The sequence below is a fragment of the Periophthalmus magnuspinnatus genome, chromosome 21, assembly GCF_009829125.3.
Source record: "Periophthalmus magnuspinnatus isolate fPerMag1 chromosome 21, fPerMag1.2.pri, whole genome shotgun sequence".
Lineage (NCBI taxonomy): Eukaryota > Metazoa > Chordata > Actinopteri > Gobiiformes > Gobiidae > Periophthalmus > Periophthalmus magnuspinnatus.
Window position 1 is genome coordinate 22,368,195 of NC_047146.1, and position 21,416 is coordinate 22,389,610.

The window sequence follows — 21,416 nt, forward strand, 5'->3', positions numbered from 1 at the left end:
ACATGTCTCTTTTAAGGTTCGACAGAGCACGCTCCAGTCGAGCGTTCTGCTCCATCAGCTTTGCATTCTCCAAAGATTTTTCTTGCAGTTTGGATTTTAGATCAGCAGTGTCCTTGCGGAAACTTTGCTTTTCGATGTTCCATTCTTTGGATTTTTGGCTGGAGTCTTCTCGAATTTGCTTCAACGTGGCTTTAATTTCAGTGACCTGTTTCTCCAGTACTTCAATATTGCCGTTTTTGGTCTGAAGCTGGTGTTTTAGCTCATCTGACTGATGTCTAATTGCTCCTCTCTCCTCCTTGACTTGAGCCAGTTCAGTTTGGAGTTCTTGGATTGTTTTTTTTGTTTTCTCCATTTGAGTGTTTTTCAGGACCATTAACTTGTCTTTCTTGTGCTTTTTCACAAGCTGACTTATTTCTCCATCTTTGAACTGAATCGCACGTTTCAGTTCCACAGACTCTCTCAGTAAAAGTCTATTCTCCTCTTTGACCTTGTCCAGCTCAGTCTGGAGTTCTTGGGCTGCTCTGTCCTTTCTCTCCATCTGAGTGTTATGAGTGAGAATAATCATTTCTAGCTTTAACTTCTCCTCCTGGTGCTGATAATGGTCTTGTTCTCGAAGATTCCTCAGGTCTTCGAGCTCTTGGAGCAGATGTTTCTCTCTTGCATCTAAAGTTTGAGCAACTTTAGAGGCCATTTCGAATTGAGACATGACTAAGGCCATGCCCCACTCCTCTTCCTCCTTAGACCTCACATGGTTTAGAGGCCCTAACTGCTCTCTCTCCAACTCCTCAACAGTTAGAAAGGCGTGACCCGCCTTTTCAGAAGGTCCAGAGGTGTGGTCTGCACCGGTGGATGCTATCACCGGCTTCTCGAGCTGCTCCTCCTCAAAAGATGGAGAAGGACCCTCCTCAAGAAGGTTTGCATTGGTGGATGTTATCCCCAACTCCTCCATCAAGTTGAATTCCTCACTGTAGAGGAGTTCGTCGTCTTCGGGAGTATAATCGCTCCAGTCTTTGGTCATGTTTGCTGCTCTGAGTTCGGTCGCTGCGTGCTCGTTCGAGTGCTAAGTTGAAGTGATGCTGGGTTTGTGCTACACTTACAGACTTCTGCATTGAATCTGTCGATGTCATCACAAAGCCACGTGTTGCCAGGCGATGTCACGTGTTGCCAGGCGATGTCACGTGTCGCCAGGCGATGTCACGTGTTGCCAGGTGATGTCACGTGTCGCCAGGTGATTTCACATTCCACATTTGAGCATGAGTGTGTTGCTATACTTACATATAAATGCCAATATATCACTGATTTATTAATATAATTGTTTATTATAGCAGAACTAAGTAACATATTTACCTCATTAAATGTTTTTATAAATCCTTGTGATGGTTAAATATGTATTTTTGGGGTATTTGAAGCGTCTGTTGTCTCCACCTGCTTTTGTCAGAAAACCAGCCCTGAAATATGGCTGGCACAACCCAAAGAGAGTTCTCCTGTGAATACCTGTTGTTTTTTTTTTTATTTAAATAATTAGCAATATGTTTCTTTAAAACAAAAAAACAAAAAAAACAAAAAAAAGAGAAAGAGAAAAACCCAAACATTTTTGAGTCTGTTCTCTGACAGTGTATTCTCATAACGGAGCTGTAGGGGGAACTCTATTGTGGAAAATGTCTTAAATCTGCTTTAATATAATTCACCAACGATCCAATCTATTCTTAATCTTAAACGCTGGCTGTCCACAGTGCAACAGGAGAGCTGCACAAGTAATAGTTATCAAATCAAAATCACAATATGAAAAAACACGAGATTCAAAAAGGTGCAATTACTTAAGCTTTTTTTTAAATAAAAAAAAAACAAAACAAAACAAAAAAAAACAACACAGAAATATGGTGACACAGTGTTTCTAGATGGAGAACATTTAAGAGTGAATTATTAAGAGCATTACTGATAAAAATATGAAATCTTTTATTCATTTTCATTTAATGCCACTGTCTTTGTTATAAAACATCTTTTGTCATGCATTGAAAATATGCACAGTAAGACATATTGAGCTTTAAAAGTACACAATTTTTAGTGGTCACTATTATGATCGATGGGTTTAAATGGGTTAATAAAAAAAATAAAAAATCCCAAATTGTCAGTATCAGTCAGTTTTAAGAAATAGTTTGTATAAGTGAATGAGACAAAGTGAAGGCGCAGACCAAAATAAAGTGGAGTGATTATAAATATATTAACGATTATTAGAGACCCTTAAGATGATGTGCACCAAAAAGCATTACGCTGGGTTAAATTTAAATAACTTTACTACTCTGTAATTTGAGAGAATTTTGAACATCATCTTCTGCCCAAAATGCATCTTTTACAATGCATCACGTGACAATTTTCTCTAAAGTTTAGAGAAACTTTAGAGTTTTAAAATTTAGAGTCTGTAATCCAGTGTTTGGTTTTGTTTTGTTTTTCTTGGAAACCAGGTCTTTGGGGGTTAAAGGTCGCGGACCCCTTGTATAATAATAATGATATTATATATAATATATTATTATTATATATAATATAATAATAATATAATTATAATGAAAACTACTATAACAGAAGTTCATAATGAAAGTAGAGAGCATAAATAATGTCTGATCTGGAGCGTGGCTCAAATATTAAAAGTGACGATTGTGCTGTGGAGAGGGGCTGATGGTGAATATATTATTTAATTATTATCTATTTCTGTTTATTTTACAATTATTTTTCATGTTTTATATTGGTTTGTACTTGTATACACATGTTTATGCCTACTTGTTTACACTTGAGTGTGTTTATATACTTTATTTGGGAGCTGTGCCTGATCTGTGTGAGTGTGTGTTTGTGTGTGTGGGTGTGTGTGTGTGTGTGCGTGAGTGTTTGAATGGGTGAGTGGTTCCTTGATGTAAAGCGCTCTGAGTGCCTTGAAGGTGGAAAAGCGCTGTATAAAAATGTGACCATTTACCAGCACCTTGTTTCTATGGAGACAGCTAAGTTTAATGCCATACTGTGGAGTCTTCCAGCCAAGCAATAACATCTAAATGTAGGCAAGCACGTGACAGGTCCTCCACCAGAAAATGTACATAGTGCACCTTTAAGTATTCATCACATTAACGTTAATTTTCAATCCCACGTATTCTGCTCTGGACTATCCATAGCCCTGCCCTCTACCCACCTGCTAATGTGACGTGGCCTTACATATGTCTGAGAAGCTCCTCACACAGAGACATATGGTGCTTCTCCTCCATACGAGCAGGAACACACTGGACTCACATGTACAGCCAGTCACAGGAGCATGAGGCTGATTACAACCAGAGCAGAAGAGATGGCTCCGACAGCCAAGTGCTCTCTAATGCACAGGCGTGGCCTCTGAGACTAAAACACATTCAGCCTAGGCAAGGCAAGGCAAGGCAAGTTTATTTGTATAGCACAATTCGTACACAAGGTAATTCAAAGTGCTTTACAGAATAAGAAAGACATTAAAATCACACAAATCAAAACATAAATAATCACAAATAATCATCATAAAATTAACATTAAAAGAGAAGAGTGCAGAATAAAAATCTTTCAGTCGTATGCACAGCTAAACAGAACCGTTTTGAGCCTGGATTTAAACATTGTCAAAGTAGAGGCCTGTCTCACATCTTCAGGAAGACTGTTCCAAGTTTTAGCTGCATAAAACTTAAACGCTGATTCCCCATGTTTAGTCCTGACTCTGGGCACCAGCAGGAGGCCGATCCCTGAAGTCCTCAAATTGCGAGATGGTTCATATGGCACTAACATGTTGGAGATATACTTTGGACCTAGGCCATGGAGAGACTTATACACAAGCAGAGCTGCTTTAAAGTCTATTCTTTGAGCTATCACAGGATCACAGGACTTATGTGCTCATACTTCGTGGTTCTAGTCAGGACCCGAGCAGCAGCGTTCTGGATGTACTGCAGCTGTGTTAAGGCTCGTTTGGAGAGGCCAGTGAGCAGGCCGTTACAGTAGTCTAACCTACTGGAGACAAATGCATGGATAAGTCTCTCCAAGTCTGGCTTTGACAGTATACCTTTGATTTTTGCAATGTTTTTTAGGTGGTAAAAAGCTGCAGATGTTATTGATTTGATGTGGCTGTTAAAGTTCAAGTCTGAGTCCATTATTACCCCTAGATTTCTAGCCTGATTTGAAGGTTTTAGAGAGAGAGACTGGAGGTGACTGCTGACACTTTCTCTATGTTTCTGTGGGCCAAAGATGATGACTTCAGTCTTGTCTGAGTTTAGCAGAAGAAAGTTGTTTTGCATCCACACACTGATCTGTTGGATGCAGTGGCAGAGCCTAGCATTTTGTTCATCCCCTGAGCTACCTATGCACAATTGAACAAGGTATACAAAAAATATTTAGAAAAAGTCTTGTCACTGTCAAATTATAATTATAAAATTGACTTAAAAGCAACCATTTTGGACACATATCTCCTGGTATTTCTCCTTCCAAAACTACAACTATGGGCACACTTTTTTATTATTTGGAAATATGTTTTACTGCATTGCTAAAAGGTTGGATTTTTTTTTTTTTTTTTTTTTTTTTTTGTATACAAAATACTGTTGTGAGTTGTGTCCATTAACAGACTAATTGAATTTGATGAGCTCATTTTGCATGATTTAAAAGCTTACACTCATTAAGTTGCCATGGTTTCTGCTGAAATGCTTCATATATTACACTTGTTTTTAGACTATTTCTCACTTTAAATGTATGCTGTGCTCTATATGGATAACCTTCAAGTAGTCAACTGTATGAAATGTAATGTATAAACCTGGGATTCCCTTAATTGTCTGAATACATTGGTTGATATATAGAGTGCAGAGGTAGAATCAACAATTAGTATTCAAGTATAGACTGTAAATATAAATGGACATAGCTAACCTGCTAGCCACCACATACCGAAAAGGAAGTGAGCATGGGCGCACTTCTAGCTCCATTCACAATGCTTCCAATGCTATTGAAAAACTCCAGCCCTTGTTTCCATAACTGCTGCTGTCAGGCTCATTATTTTGGTCTTAAAATGTTCGTATTAACCTGCTCTACATGATCCTGGTATATTTATTTTACTATTTTCTCTCTAAATCAAGATATGTACATTAATAACACACCAATGAGGCATCTTCTTTCCTTGAGGTCGATCCTGCTAGCCTTAGCAACAGGTTTGATTGACAGCATTGCTACGGATGACTTCACACTCACTTAGTCCACTTCTTTATACAGCCTATGTATTCAAGTAACGGTAAAAATATGTCAGTTGTTCTTATTTCAGACAGACACATAGTATTTTCTATTTAAAATTAAAGAAAATTCTGTAGTGAAATCTTAAGATGCATAAGTGAAATTTGACCTTTACATTGTTGTCAACATAAAGCTTTGTCATTTACTCATATTTACTCATAGAGGGTATTTTTAATGTTACCTTACTTTATGTAGTATGACCCATGAAAAACTACTGCTACTTAGAAGTACAATTGCTTCAAAAAGTTACTAAAAGTGAATGTTTCTGATTATCACCTTTGCACAAAAACAATAAAGAATACTCACTGTATCTCTCTCTCTGTCTTTCCCTCCCTCTCTGCCCTTCTCTTCCTCCCTCTTCCTCTCCCTAACCCTCCTCTCTCTCTCCACAGTGACAAAGACAGTGTGTGCGGAGCAATGTGACGGTCGCTGCTTTGGGCCCTATGTGAGCGACTGCTGCCACCGCGAGTGTGCTGGGGGCTGCTACGGGCCCAAGGACACTGACTGCTTTGTGAGTCGATGCACACATACACACACAACTAGCCTAGCATGTGAACTCAAACAACAAACACAAAAAAAATCTGTCAAAATCATTGTGAATACACCTACTACAAGATGATACTGATACAGAAGTTGGTATATGTACAGCCTATGGACTAAACTAACCCTAATTTTCTTCCACTTGAACTGAAAATGCATGCATAATCAAAAATGTCTGTAAATACATTTTTTTTTTAAACAAATGAATAAATAATGTATACAAACACCCCTTTCAGACTCAGTAAAGCGCAGCAAAAGTACTATTTGTCCTCTCTTAGGCCTGCACCAACTTCAATGACAGTGGCGCGTGTGTGACCCAGTGCCCACAGCCGTTCGTTTACAACCCAACCTCATTCCAACTGGAACACAACCCTGGAGCCAAGTACACCTACGGCGCCTTCTGCGTCAAGAAGTGCCCACGTAAGCCACATGAAACGCACAAACATCAGTGTACTACTAAACAGGAGAACACAGGCAAGACATACTACAGACTGTGTAAATTGAAAGCAAATATTAAATAACTAGCTCTTGAGGACAAAATAATAATAATAATAATGACAATAATAATAATAATAATAATAATAATAATAATAATAATAATAATAATAATAATAATAATAATAATAATAATAATAATAATAATAATAATAATATTTTGGGAGGTCAGTATTTATGTGTACATTTTATTTTCACTACTGGGACATTTTTGGTTATTTTTTGGCTAAATGATGTAGACGGTTGAATTGATAACTTCTAAGACTCATTGCAGATGTAAACTAAGTAATAAAGTGTTCATTTCTCCTTTTTATTTAATGCAGCTCAAGATTTTTTATTATTTTTTTTGTACATATAGTACATATAGAATAGTGTTTGCGGTTTAAATCTGCCATTTGCGTCAGCGGCATAAATTAGTTTCAGTATGATCGTTTATGGTCTATATTTACTCCAGCAATATATCGCACTTCAAAGTTTGTTATTATGACAGGTCTACTCTCTAAATGAGCATTGGAGTATCCTGGAGAAAAAAAATGAATTATTTGGGGCAGTTCAGTGTTTTGTGAGAAAGGGATTTATCAATTTCTGTCACTGCTTTCGGGTCTATTGGTGTAAAATTTGATTCAGCATAGGTTTTACTCCAGATACCCTTCTTGTTGCTAACCTCGGCACTATCCACACTATTATTATTATTATTATTATTATTATTATTATTATTATTATTATTATTATTATTATTATTATTATTATTATTATTATTATTATTATTATTATTATTATTATTATCTAGATTTGGTTTGATCCTGCTCTAGTTCTGGTTTATTTCCTGGTTTATTTTAGCTTCAGTTTGATTTGATGTCTGTTCATAGTGTAATAATTTATGGCACAATATTTTGGAATTCTGACTAAACAGAATCTCACAAACCACATTGTATATTTCACATTGATACTTTAATCAACTTTTTCACAATATTCTTTTCACCAACTTTGACCTCCATGTGCTGTTTCAAACCTCCACTATCTCTACTGCCTTTGGCCTTGTTTGCAGATAACTTTGTGGTAGATCAGAGCTCGTGTGTCAGAGCATGTCCCAGTAACAAGACGGAAGTGGAGGAAAACCGCATCAAGATGTGTATCCCCTGTACCGACATTTGTCCAAAAGGTAGGCCCTTATAATACATAGAGACTTTACTTCAACACGATAGAGCTCTGGCATAACACGTTTTGTTTTCTCTCAGCGTGTGACGGTATAGGCACAGCCAGCCTCCAGGAGCATCAGACTGTGGATTCGAACAACATTGACAAATTTGTGAACTGTACTAAAATAAATGGGAACCTGATCTTCCTCATTACGGGAATCAAAGGGTAAGAGATGAGAGTGTTGAGATTTGAAAATGATGCAAGTGGAAGTAATGACAAAATGAATTTCAACTCTGCATGACTCAAGAAAATCTCTTCATTTTATAATGGGGCAAGGTGGAATTTCAGGATACGCATGAGATTAGCCGTATAACTTTTAAAAGAAGTTCAGAAATCTTTTCATTTAAAGTATTACCATTTTTAAGTGGTTACATGATCATGATTAGTTTATTTATGTCTGTTCCAAGCCTGAAAAGAACAGTGCACCAGATATAAAAATATGTATCCTATATGTTAATATTGTTAAAGATTCATATGCTTCCAAAAAGAAGAGCTTTCACTGGGCAAGGGCAAACGCTGCAATTTTCTGCAGTATTGTTTTTTAAAACACTCAGCAATGGTCTGTGGGTTTTGTGTCTATTACCACGGAAACCATAGTTATCCTGGGGATAAACATCCGGCAAAGTTAAGTCATTAAAATCCAACATCTGCTCCAAAATGTAATAAATGTTTTCAAGTCCTGCAATTCCCCCAAGCTGTATGTAAATCAGTGCAATAGTTTGTGTTGAACGTGTATTTTCCATAACATTTTCCTTATATTTTGTTTTAGTATTTACAGGAGTGTATAATACATATTTAACTACCACTGTACAATGCAATACTCTTAGTAATCTTAAAAGGCAGGGAAACTGCTACCCTAGTTATGGAAAGAAATGCCTCAAATTTTGATGTATAAGAGTTGAGGATTTTGTTGAGTGAATGAATGGTGCACCACATAACTTTTCTGCTAGAGGGTCTGCCACCTGCTTATATCCATGGAGATGTTATTGCTTTGCCTGGAATGTTCCACAGTATGGCATTAGACATCTCCACAGACACGCAGGTTGCGCACAAGGCCATATCTATGGAACTATGACCTCACTGTTTTTCAAGGTATTTTATAGCAATAAAAGCCATGTAATTGAATGGATGCAAGATAGATAATACTGTGGAGCATTCCGGGCAAAGCAATTACCTCTTCATGAAGAAGACCAGTTAGCGGATTACTCACGTGAAAGTTACACAGTGCATCTTTAAAATGCCAAATTCAGTTTAGCTTGAAATCCACAAAACAAATTGAAGGTGATTTTTATGTCAATTTAAAAATTGAAAAATGCATTAAAAGATTTTTATTTTTTTATTTTTTTCTCAAACCTTGCGTTAAGTTACTTATAGATACACACTGTCATCCACAGGGACGTCTATCACAACATCGAAGCTCTGGACCCAGAAAAGCTCAATGTATTTCGCACAGTTCGGGAGATCACAGGTAAGGCAGCTGTGCATCCCTCTCCTATGAACACATAAATAAATAACAACATATTGTGGCTATCTTCATTATAAACAGACATTCCATTGTGTGAGCTTCTTTGTGTGTTTTTGCCCATGTCTTCTTCACCTCTTTCCTTTGAGACCATCACACCAAGGACAGAAACATAAGATGAATTCCGTATGAGTCTTTTCAGTGTCTCTTTGCTGGCTGTCCCATGGGTAGTCCCTATTCTTAAGTCCCCATGTCCCAGCTCTCCCTTCACGCTCCATGAGAAGGCTCCTGAACATGTGGATCGCATCATTAATCCAAAAACCAGTTTCAAACACACACACATATTGTATATAAACTATAGTGAGCTGCTGGTGCACTGTTATCCTTACAGACTAGACTGTAGACAGACAAACATTTCTCTAGTGTGACAGTCCCTCAAGAAATCAGGAGGATTAAGGCTGAGGTATTGTTTGTGACATTTTGGAATTACAGCAGAATGAAATTTCTTAGAGACAACATGCCTCCTGTATGGTAGAAAGAGTTAACATTAGGGTTTCACCAGTACTGATACTGGGATGGAACAGCTCTGATCTTATTTATTTATTTAGTAAATTGATGTTATCAGAGAGGGCAATTATAGCCTAGAATGTCTCATAACAGTTTAACACTTTGGTAAAGGTTAATTTTGTTTTCTGTTTTAAACTTAGAAATAGCTGTTCTTTTTGTCAGACTGGAGCGTTTGTTTATCTGCTTTACATGTTTCGGCTTCTTCCTGTAGTTATGGTGTAGTGACGGGTCTTGTAGGATGCTTTACATGTATTTTCCAGACAGTAGGACTGTATATCTGTTCAATCTGAAAGCAACAAATACCACGGCTGGATCAGAGAGGCCATTGAGATCCGCAAATGAGGTCCGAGAAGCGTAAATTGTGACAAACGAGCGTACACCTTATCGCACACCTTTTGGGATGCAGTCCTGGAGATGGCGTCAGACAGTAGGGGGCGCTAGTCTTTGCACTGGTGCATAAACAGAAACCTAAAGCCAAAGTATACGTACCTATACTGGGTTTTTGTACAGTGCATATCTAGTTAATATTGTGGTTACGATGTATAAAATCGCTGCATGCCATAAAGGAGAAACATGACTTTGACCATAGAAAGGAAACTGACATACAATGCTAAATATTACACTATTAAGGCATAAATTAATTCGTATTATTGTTTTGGGTCCCTTGGTTTCATCAAACATTGTATAGGCCAGTAATATTTAATACAGATGGAGGGCAGCGAAAATAAATTAGTTATACAGTGAGATGTTGGGTCTAGTCACTCACAGAAATAATCACATTTGTGCATTTACCTTTTAGATATTTCATGGCAAAGAACAGTGTCAGTCAAATGGGAAATCTGAGTCTTGCCCCCCCATCTGGTCCTATGACATCATCACATTTTAGAATCTGAAATCCACCGATAGCTTTTGACGAGTAGGAGACGAACCATGGCCACAGTGAGCTAGACACACGCGTCAGCTCTGCTTGTCATCTCTCCGAGCTGTCAGTGGAACCTGCGTGTGTGACCCCGAGGTCGCTGCTCCCATCGCTCCTGTTTTTAAATGAGCTTCCCTTTCCTCAGCACTACCGCCACGCTGTATAATTCACGATTCTTCTAATTTCTCTTGCTCTTTTCCCTTATTTTCAACAAAGGTTACGTTACATGTTTCAGTAGGCAAGAAGCTAACGCAATTTAGCACAAGTGGGTTGACACAGTGTTGTGATTCGGAATATAATCACCAGAGCCAAACCTCTCTTAACCTTTGCTTAGCGCGCATGGCCTTTCTCTTAAGTTAAGTGGCTGTGTGTAATGTGCTGTGTGTATGCGCGTGTCACTGGTGTATGCTGTGATGGAGCGAGGTCAGTGATCTTTACTCCCTGTTTCTAGAAAGAAGTTGGCCTAAAAGCACATTTGAAAAAGAAGGTGTACTGACTTCTGACCCCTGTATGAATGCACATCCATCTTGCATAGATAAAAAAAAAAATTTAATGAAAGCACATTTTGGCAACATGGTATAATTACTACACTTTAGCCTTAGTTTATTAAAGGGCCCATATTATGCCATTTGTTGATCTATGTTATAATGTTTCCTCATCAAAAACATACCTGGAGTTCTATTGTGTTTCATTCGCACATGTTTAATGCACAAACCCTGCATATTTAGACTGAGTTCAAAACACAACTGCAGGTATGTTTTTAAAGAGGTAACAGTATTTTAACGTGACTTAAAGCTCACAAGACTCAATTTTACGTAATACCGGACCTTTAAGAATAATTCAGGCTTAATTAAACACGAACAATAACCGGTGCCCAAATTTCTGACACATATATACAAACCTATTGATATATTACAAACCTTAGCATTAGTTGAAATTTAAATAAAAGGTGAAACAATGTGTAAAGGTTGTATAAATCAGCTTCTTTCAGCTTCTTCGCTGAAATGTCCCAGGTTTAATGAACAGAAATTCAGCTGCAAAAGGCATAGCAAGAAACTAGCAGTAGACATTTTGTGTCTGGGCTTTCTTCTTGTGTTCAGATGTTTCCATGGAGGTGGGATTGAAAAAGTTTCCGGAGAGGTCCTCTTGTTCTGTACTTGTTAGGAGAGAATGGGGGGTTGCTCCTGTCTTGATGCAGCTATATAAGTGCTGCTAGCTCTGCGTTACAATGAAACAGACGTGGAATCATATAGTTTGGTGAAGAATACAAACTAAACCCGTCTAAGATCAATTAGGCCAGCTATCATTTTCCATTTTCTTTTTCGGCTCAATATATACTTAATATTCCTTTGTTGAGTTGACTTTTAGCGATACATGTAAACCATTACATCTGATTTCTGTGATTTATTTTAAGAAATTATTTTTCCAGACCAAGGTTTAGTTTGTTTTCATACCTGACAGTTTCGACTGGTCACTAGAGTGGTCACGTGATGTTGTGTCCGTTCAGCCGATTTAAACAAGTTTTAGCGCTGTATTCCTGCCAGTGGAGGCTGAACAACAGCGCCATCTGCAGTCCGTCTTCTTCTTTAAACCAGACTTTAAACTGGGATGAGGGGGCTTTTTTAGTCTCACACACCTCACTTCCTTGCGACTTCTTCAGGACAGTATCCCAGGTGTGTGAGAGTAAAAGAGCCTCCTTGTCCCGGTTTAAAGATGAATTCAGTTGTTGTCCTGGATACACCAGTAGGGAGACAGCTCCAAAACCTGTTTAAATCAGCTGATCGGACACGTCACAGCAACATCACATGACCAATGAGGAAGAGCGCTAGTGAGGAGTCGAAACTGTCAGGTATGAAAACAAACTAAACCTTGGTCTGGAAAAAGAATCTATAAAAATAAATCAACAGAAGAACAGATGAGCCTCATTGGACACATTTCTTCAGCCATTTTGATATGGAAAGGCAAACTTACAGGCCAAAGACAAAATATTAAAGAGCCATTTTAAAATTCATTGTATGTTGTCTTCCAAACAGTTAAAAATAAAATCCACAGATGAACTGACGCATGTTGCCAGATGCTTTTGATGATCGGATTTCTTAAATGCATGTAAACAAACAGCAGATCTAACTATTGCTTGTTTGATCATTCTAGTTATGGATGTATGTTTTACTGGCTGTGCAAATGTACCCACCATTGGATATGCCGCACTCTGCTTATCAGTGTTAGTCAGGATGTCAGTGCAGCAGCTGTTTGTCTTTTCATACTAAGGTCATTTGTGACATTCTGCTCTTCCTCGTCTTTCATTATGCACCTCTTCCTTTATTCATCTTTTCACCTCCAGTCTTCCACCCCACTGTGCCTTTTTTCCAAGGACTCAATTTGTTTATCCTATAAGGTTGGCTGGAGAAGTGGACCCCCTACCCTCCCCTTGTAAATATTTCATTATTCTGAATTCATTATTAAAATTCAAGCATATCTACCCTCACAGATCTCCATTTAAACTTCTAAATCATTTAAGATCTATATAAAGGACATGTGAATTTATAAACCGGACTGAATGCTCTATACCAGTGGTTCCCAAACTTTTATGGGTCTTTTGTAGTTTCACCAAATTTCATTCTGTTTTAGTCTTATTTTCAAACTGGTTTACTCAATAAGTTTTGTTTCTACCTTCTTCCGTTGTCATTTAGGTTCACTGAAGATGATACACAGGAAAGGTCAAATACTTAAGATTATTGTGAATGTTTTGTTCAGTAAGGCTTGGCTGGGATGAAAATGAATTTAAAGCTGGACAAAACAAGCTAATTCATAATGAAAAAGAAGGACAAATACCCAATCCCTGTGTAATATTTTAGGATTAATTTGGACTAAATCAAAAAAATGAAATTCAATATAAACTCTGTGTTGAGTTCAAGGACTGTTTCCTGGCTGTGAAAACCTTGGCGGTCTTTAAATGAGCCCCAGGTGCTGTCCTTTAGGTTTTTTCAATGCACTGAATTCCAAAAGCTGTTTCTATCTCTTCTCCTCTCCCTTTCTCTCTTTCCTCATCTCTTCTTGCTTTCTGTCTCTCTCCCTTCCTTTGCTCTCCTCTCCTTTTCTTACTCTTTGTAATCGCTCTTTCTCGCTCCTCTCATCTGTGTCTCTCCCTTCCTATCTGTCTCTCGTATTATCTCTCTTTTTCTCTCTGCCTGCCCACCCTTATCTCTCCTCTCTCAATTTCTTACTCACCATTTTTCTTTGACGTGCTCCTCTCCCTTTTTCTCTATCTCCTCTCCCTTCCTCTCTCTTTCCCTGCTCCCCTCCTCCCTCTCCTCTCTCTTTTACCTCTCTCTTTTCCTGCTCTTCTCTCTATTTCTGTCCTCTCTCTCGTACCTCTCCCTTTCTCTCTCTTTTTCCCCTCCCTCTTAGCTCTCTCTTTCTCTCCATTTTCCCATTCTTCTCTCTCTCTTACCTTTCCCTTTTTTCTTTCTTTCTTTCTTTCTTTCCTCCCTCTCCTCTCCCTCTTATCTCTCCCTTTCTCTCATTTTCCCTGCTCTTCTCTCTCTCTCCTCTCCCTCTTACCTCTCACTTCCTCTCTCCCACCACTCTTCTTTTGCTCTCTCTCCCTATCTCATCTCCCTCTTACTTCTCCCTTTTTCTCTCTCTTCCTGTCTCTCTCTCCTCTCCCTCTTGCCTCTGCTTGTCTTTCTCTCTCTCTGTGTCTGTCTCTATCCTTCTCTCTCTCCCCTCCCTCTCACCTCTCCCTTTCTCTCTCTCTTTACCCTCTCTCTTAGCTTTCCCTTTCTCTGTTTTTCCCTGCTCTTCTCTCTCTCTTTCTCCTCTCCCTCTTACCACTCCCTTTCTCTCTCTTTCCCCACTTTTCTCTCGCTCTGACCTCTACCTTTCTTTCTCCCTCCACTCCTCTCTCACTCCCTCTCTACCTCATCTACCTCTTACTTTTCCCTTTTTCTCTCTCCCTCTTGCCTCTCCTTGTCTTTCTCTCTCTATCTCTCTGTCTCTCTCCTTCTCTCTCTTCTCCCTCTGATCTCTGCCTTACCGTCTCTATCCCTGCTCCTCACTCTCTCCCCTCTCCCTCTTACCTCTCTTTCTCACCTGTCCTCCTTACCCCTTTCTGTCTGTCTCTTTCCCTGCTCTTCAGTCGCTCTCTCCCTCTCCTCAGTCTCTCTCTCCTCTCTTTCTCCTGTCTCTCTCTCTGTTATTTTATTTAGAGTGTGTGAGAGCCGTGCATCAGACTGACAGCTGACTAAACTGGTGATTCATTAGGATGTGTTTACATGTCTGGCTTGTTTCCGTTTAGGTTATCTGAACATCCAGTCCTGGCCCGACAACATGACAGACCTCAGCGTGTTCTCCAACCTGGCCACTATCGGAGGCAGATTACTGTACAGGTACACAGCTCACCGTTACGAGCCGCTTTGTCTGGCTCAATGTGAACTTACTCCAGGTGAATGAGGCTCCCTGCTGGAAATGGGGAACGCAGCCAAAACACAGCACTCTGGAAATGCATTGCACACATGACAGTAGTGTGGGTTCTTCTGAAATTAAATATTAAGACATGTGCAGGAGAAGTTATTAGTTATTTACTCAATTACTGTACAAAGTTCCAATGCAGAGCGCTTTTCCACTTGAAGGCACTCAAAGCACTTTCCCAGCTCTTCTCTCTCTCTCTCTCTCTCTCTCTCTCTCTCCTCTCCCTCTGACCACTCCCTTTCTCTCTCTTTCCCCACTCTTCTCTCCTCTCTCTTACCTCTGCCTTCCTCTCTCCCGCTGCTCTTCTTTTGCTCTGTCTCTCTCTCTATCTCTTCTCCCTCTTACTTCTACCTTTTTCTCTCTCTCTTCCCCTCTCTCTCACCTCCCTCTGACCTCTCCCATTCTCTCTCCCGACGCTCTTCTTTCGCTCTCTCTCTCTATCTCTACTCCCTCTTACTACTCTGTTTTTCTCTCTCTCTCCTCTCCCTCTTGCCTCTCCTTGTCTCTCTCTCTGTCTCTCTCCTTCTCTCTCTCTCTTCCCTCTTATCACAATCAGAAAGAAATATCAGATAAAACATCCCAATAGAAGCTAACGCTATAAATATACAAAATCAAACTCACTACCTCCAGTACAAATGAGTAGAACAATATGAGTAATATGAGCCTAAAGATGCTATACAGGCCGTCATATTATTACCGTTTCTCCTCTCGCTTCTCCTCTCTCAGTGGCATCTCCCTGCTGGTCCTGAAACAGCAGGGCATCTCCTCACTCCAGCTCCAGTCCCTAAAGGAGATCAGCGATGGGAACGTCCACATCGCCGACAACAGCCAACTCTGCTACTGCGACACCCTCAACTGGACCCAGCTGTTCAGGACGACCAAGCAGAAAGCCCAGATCCGTAGCAACCGCAGTCCCAAAGAATGCTGTGAGTAAAACAATCAATAAATGAGAGAAAAGTAATGCATATTTATATATATATTTGTACTCTTAGTATTGGAAATCATATAACTTCTATTCACCTTATGCCGGACGTTGCCGTGGGCACTGCTGTCGTCTTTGGGGTTGTATTTTGCATGAGGCCGCTGATCTCGACAGCAGGTTTTATACGAACTACAAAGTTGTTTTAAAGCAGGGGTCTCAAACTCAAATTAGCTGGGGGCCGCAGGAGGCAGAGTCTGAGCTTATCAGGTATTCCACCAAAAAAGCTTTGTTAAAATTTTCTCAAACGTCATCGCTGTTTTCAACATACTTGAGGAAATATGCCAATTCTTGTGGATTTTATAGATGTACATCGTTATTTGTTGATTCTTTTGCGACGGGAGTACACAGCGTGAGTGACACATGGTAAAGCCACACTAATATTAAACTTTCATATTGTCCTGCAGGCTACAAAATATCCTCTCGCAGGCCGCAATTGGCCCCCGGGCTGCGAGTTTGAGACCCCTGGTTTAAAGCCTCCCAGAGAATTGGTGCAGTGTTGACTTGAAGTGGTGGAAGAAGTATTCAATTTTCATACTTGAGTAAAAGTACATATACCAGAGCCAAAAAAAAATAAAAAATACTTAGTAACACTTGAAAAAATGTGTTAAAATTTTTAAAATATTAAAGTATCTGTTTAAAAATGTACTTAAAGAGAAAAAGTTAAAGTATTTTGAATTTGCTGATTTTTTTATTTACATTTTTTCTAGCTGGTTTTAATTGTATATTTTTGCTGCTTAAACTATGACTTTGATAAAAAACAAAACAAAAACAAAAAAAACTACCTTCTGCTTTTTCAGCATTTTTCAGGCAATAATAAAAAATTAAAAAAAACTTTTACTTTTTTATCCAGTTCAAATATGTAATAGAGTAAACAGTATCGACTTTATAAATACACTTAAGTAAAGTACAGGTACCTATGATTTATATTTACATACAGTACTTAACTACTTTTACTTTGTTACAGCTAATGGTTTGTTAGTGCACATGAACAATGAACATTTTACACAAAACAACTTACTTAATATCAGATTTTAGCAGCAAAACTTTTCCCAAATTCACCATCACAAAGAAAGCACAGTTTAGTAGCATTTAGGACAAAAGTGGGAGGGGTGGAATAAAGTAAACTGACTAGCTTCCATAGACTAGTTAACACTGCAATAAGCATCTGCAAAGAAGAATATTCAGCGAGTCTAGGGGAAATAGCCACATGTAACACACTGCGATCAAGATAAAATGGTCTAATTATGGTCTTGTTTTTGTATTTTTATGATAGACAAAAATGTAGCAACTTAAGCAAGTGTGGAAGGCAAAATTGTTGTCTTACACTTGACACACACTACACTTTTAAACTTGAATGTGTATTGTAGCATTGCTTGTAACATTTCTGTTCACTTATTTTCTTAATTTGTCTGTTCCTCAAATGTCAATCTTTCTTCCTGACAAACAAGAGCCAAGTGTTAATAACCTGTCTCTGTTCTCAGTGGGAGGGATTCACAGCAGGGTGTGGGAGTAGTCAAGGAGACGGGTGAACCGAAGTAGGATGTGGTCAACACTACATTATAATTTCATTGTTTATATTTAGGCATTTGATTGATATAATGCTCAACTGGACACTCGAGTATGCTTAAATTGCTCTGCTCCTGGTAGTAGTAAGCGACTAGCAGCCACATCTGCTCTGGGGTAGACTGACGAAAACGAGGCTGCCAATCTGTGCCATTGGCCGTCCAACCACCATCAGTATTCACACACCACACAGGATGGATGAAGGGTCTCGCCCAACACCGCTGCAGCCCCACTATGACACCTGGTATTTTCAGCATTTTCCCAAACAAGTACTAACCAGGCCCAATCATGCTTAGTTTCCCGAGTTGGTCATAAGTTTAATGACAAACTTATGATCAATTCGGGAAACTAAGAAGAAAGAAGAAGAAAATATTGTCCACTCAAAACTAGGGGTGAGACGACACCTTGTGCCACAAGATCTCACAAGATACAATTGGTACAATATTGTGCACACAAGAGGAAAATGATTTTGTGAGTTTTTCCCCCTGAATTTACATTTGCCTGGGACAATAAAGAGTTAAGAGCTGGTGAGTTTTACAGTTTGAGAAGCTGTAGTTCCAAGAAGCAGTGCTACGATGACAGCAAAAAGATTACATTAAATAAATGAAAATAGTGATTCAAGAATAGTGAACTGGATTGTGCTATTTATTATAAATGATATCAAAAACTTGTCTTGTCCTTTTTTCGTGAATCCAATCTCACGGTGTATCTTGTCTCAGGAAAAAATTGTCTCATCTCACCCCAACTCTAACCTTGCACAGCAAAATAGATTCTTACGATATTTGTGAGTTCACAAACTTCATCTTGAGACTCTCACTGTAAGGTTAAGCAGGCAGGCGGACCAGTCACAAAGCAGTATTGAGGTTGATGCAGAAGCCAAAGGCAAAGCGTCTGAACAAATATGGCAACGCCAACAGAGGTACTTCAGCCTACACTAGCACAAATACAGACTATTTTGTTTGAGAAAGAGACGCAGAAGGTAACACTTTGTGTATCTGTGGACAGGGAAGATGACTGTGCTTTTCTCTCAACTGGATTTAACCAGTTAGATTTTCCGGTTTGTTCCGCTGTCATGGCGCTTCGGCCAATCAGATTCAAATAATCATCATGATGTTCCGTGTTTTCCAAACACTTTCAATGAGAGCCGCTCCAGATTGATAACGTGTAGAGTGCTGCACATATAAATCAGGCGTGAGCCAGGTTACCCCAACTCATAACACAGCCTGCTAACTTAAGAGCATCCTGCATAGATTTTTCATAGCAATTTATCAACAGAATTTCTTCTCTGGTTGTGTTAAAATGTCCCATTTGTGAGACAATGAATATGATTCACACTGCAGTAAATAATTCACACGTTTGATAAGTCATCACAGGCCTTGTCATTTCTCTAATAGATAGACAGAGCCAGCTGCTGTGAATGTACAGATGGAATCATGTGTAGATTGACTACCAAAGGAGCAGATGTTTCAAGATGATTGGACAAAATAACCATCTGAGGCAAAAAGTGTGAAATTTCATAAAACATATCATGTTGTAATAACACAGATGGCTGTATTAATAGAATCACAGGGAGCCATTACATCATGGAAAATACCATACTATGTATACTCTATACCATACTGACACGTTTTACAGAAGAAGATGTCAAATAGAAATAAATCAGTTTGCAGACTCAAATGTATAGTTCAAGGTATCATTAGACCAGTGCATGCATCCATTGTGTTCTTTGGCAAGACACTTTACTCGCATAACTTGTATATGAATGTAGTGTGTGAATGGACACCATATTTCTGTCAGTCAGCCCCAGGGCAGCTGTGACTTCAAACATGTAAACATGGCTTACCGCCACCAGGTTTGTGGAGTGAATGAACATTGTCCTGTCCTGAGCTTATCAAGCTTGTAGAGGGAAATATAAATGAAAGGATCATTTTAAATGTGCATAGCTGTATTAAGTCATGTTAGTGTCCATCTTCTATCTCAAACCCAAACATTTACACTAGCAGGCCTAGTCAACTGCATCACATCCCACTCAAACTTTGCACTCAGCGACACTGCTAACCCTATAGACATCATTTGAAATGTAGACATTAAGAGCATAATGCTTAAAAAAAGAACCGCACTTCCAGCGTCTGGCTCTGAATGTAAATTCAGTGCACAGGGCCACAGTCTGAGTTAAAGGTCATATGTGGAGCTGTTGTGGACTCAGTGAGGAGACAGAGCAGTGTCTGAATACCACAATCCAGGGGGCGCCACAGGTCCTGCTGTGAGCTGGGCTACACTTAAAGAGCCTGTGTGGATAACTTTAGCAAATACACTCAACAAGACAAGCAACAACCTGACATCATGTGACTCTACTAAATATAGGAAGCAGAAAATAATAATGTAGGAATGAATCATTGCAGTCTGTTGATCTATGTCTGTTCTTCCTTCATTTTTTGTAATGAAATAGTGAGCTGTTAACTACTATTCAGTCTTGTTTGAGGATTTCAGAGGGATGAAAATGAGCAATGTAACCATAGCAAACAATTCAAACTAAATAGGGAATAGTGACAAATATGCAAAATGGCGCCTACAAATTATTATATTATATATTTATTTATATAATTTATTTATTGATGTATTTATGTATGTATTTACACATGTAATTTTTATTATTATTATTATTATTATTATTATTATTATTATTATTATTATTATTATTATTATTATTATTATTATTATTATTATTATTATTATTATTATCATCATCATCATAGATTTTTTTTTATTTTTTATTTTATTTTTTTTTATCTTACATCTGAAACAAACTAGTAAACTGTTTCCTTTTATGTATAGTAGGATAGAAATATGCCTGTTCATATTAATATTACTTTACACACTTAGTCACCATTTTGGACATTTTGCTCTGCCTCAGTTATTATCAAATCAAACTTTATTTATAAAGTGCTTTTCATACATATTTTTAAACTGTGTCTTTTGACCCCAACATGGATGCTTTTGTCTTTTACAACATCCTGCTCTCATCCTATGTCCTTTACAGATCACAGCTCCATGATTCCACATCCTTCTGTCAAAACCTTTTAGCATTCACACCGTGCGTGTGCTTTTGACATTGAGATACACCCCCTGGCTCACATCTGGCCACTGCTTAAAATATAGCAGCAGTGCCTACTCCTCGCACATATTTTAAAGAGAAAAGAGCAGAGGTAACAGAGGAGAATGGATTTATAATAGACTGTTTAAAGGCATTTGGTAGAGGTTCTCTGACAATGTTCTTTCCACTATTTGTAGAAAACGGAGATCAAAACTAAACAGAGATCTCGAAACAGAATGCAATGATTGGGTTTAAAACTATGAATAAATGAAAAAGACATTTTTATTCATGTCTGCTAGCTTTTTCAGACGCGGTTGTTGATGTTAGTGCTGGTTAGTAGTAGTGGGCAAACACCAAGAAATAAGTCACAAATTGATCTGAATGAAAGAAAACAGGCTCATGTTAGAATACAAATGTGTGTAAGTGACTGCAGAAAGAGATGTTTCATGTTTCTGCTCACAATACGTCTGTGCTCATTGGAACATCAGAATCAGAAATGGCATCATAAGTGAGCAAAATTCACAAACTAGGAATCAGGAATAAAAAAAGAAAGAAAGAAAGAAAAAACATAAACTGAGCCTGTGTGTCCAACCTTTTGACTGGTGTTGTTTACATTTACACTACCAGTCAAAAGTTTGGACACCCCCTCTCATTCAGTGTTTTTATTTTATTTTTATGTATTTATTTATTTTTTTTACTACAATCTACATTTTATATACATACAGAAGACAACAATATACGGAATAATGTAGTGAAGTTAAATAAAGGTGGATTTGAATTAGAGAATTTTAATATAAAATATAATTTTATTATAATTTTATAGATGAATTTTACTTTTTTTTCTTTGCTACATAATTCCATA

The 21,416-nt window shown here is 38.3% G+C and overlaps 1 protein-coding gene across 1 annotated transcript in view; it reads left to right on the top strand.

The window, feature by feature from the left end:
- Positions 1-21,416, top strand: part of LOC117389172 (receptor tyrosine-protein kinase erbB-4) — a 336,244-nt gene that overhangs the window by 239,854 nt on the left and 74,974 nt on the right. The window contains exons 6-12 of the mRNA XM_033986791.2: positions 5,655-5,773; positions 6,081-6,222; positions 7,346-7,459; positions 7,536-7,662; positions 8,892-8,965; positions 14,743-14,833; positions 15,642-15,841. Coding sequence (XP_033842682.1) covers positions 5,655-5,773; positions 6,081-6,222; positions 7,346-7,459; positions 7,536-7,662; positions 8,892-8,965; positions 14,743-14,833; positions 15,642-15,841 — 867 coding nt within the window. The remainder of the gene's footprint in view (positions 1-5,654; positions 5,774-6,080; positions 6,223-7,345; positions 7,460-7,535; positions 7,663-8,891; positions 8,966-14,742; positions 14,834-15,641; positions 15,842-21,416) is intronic.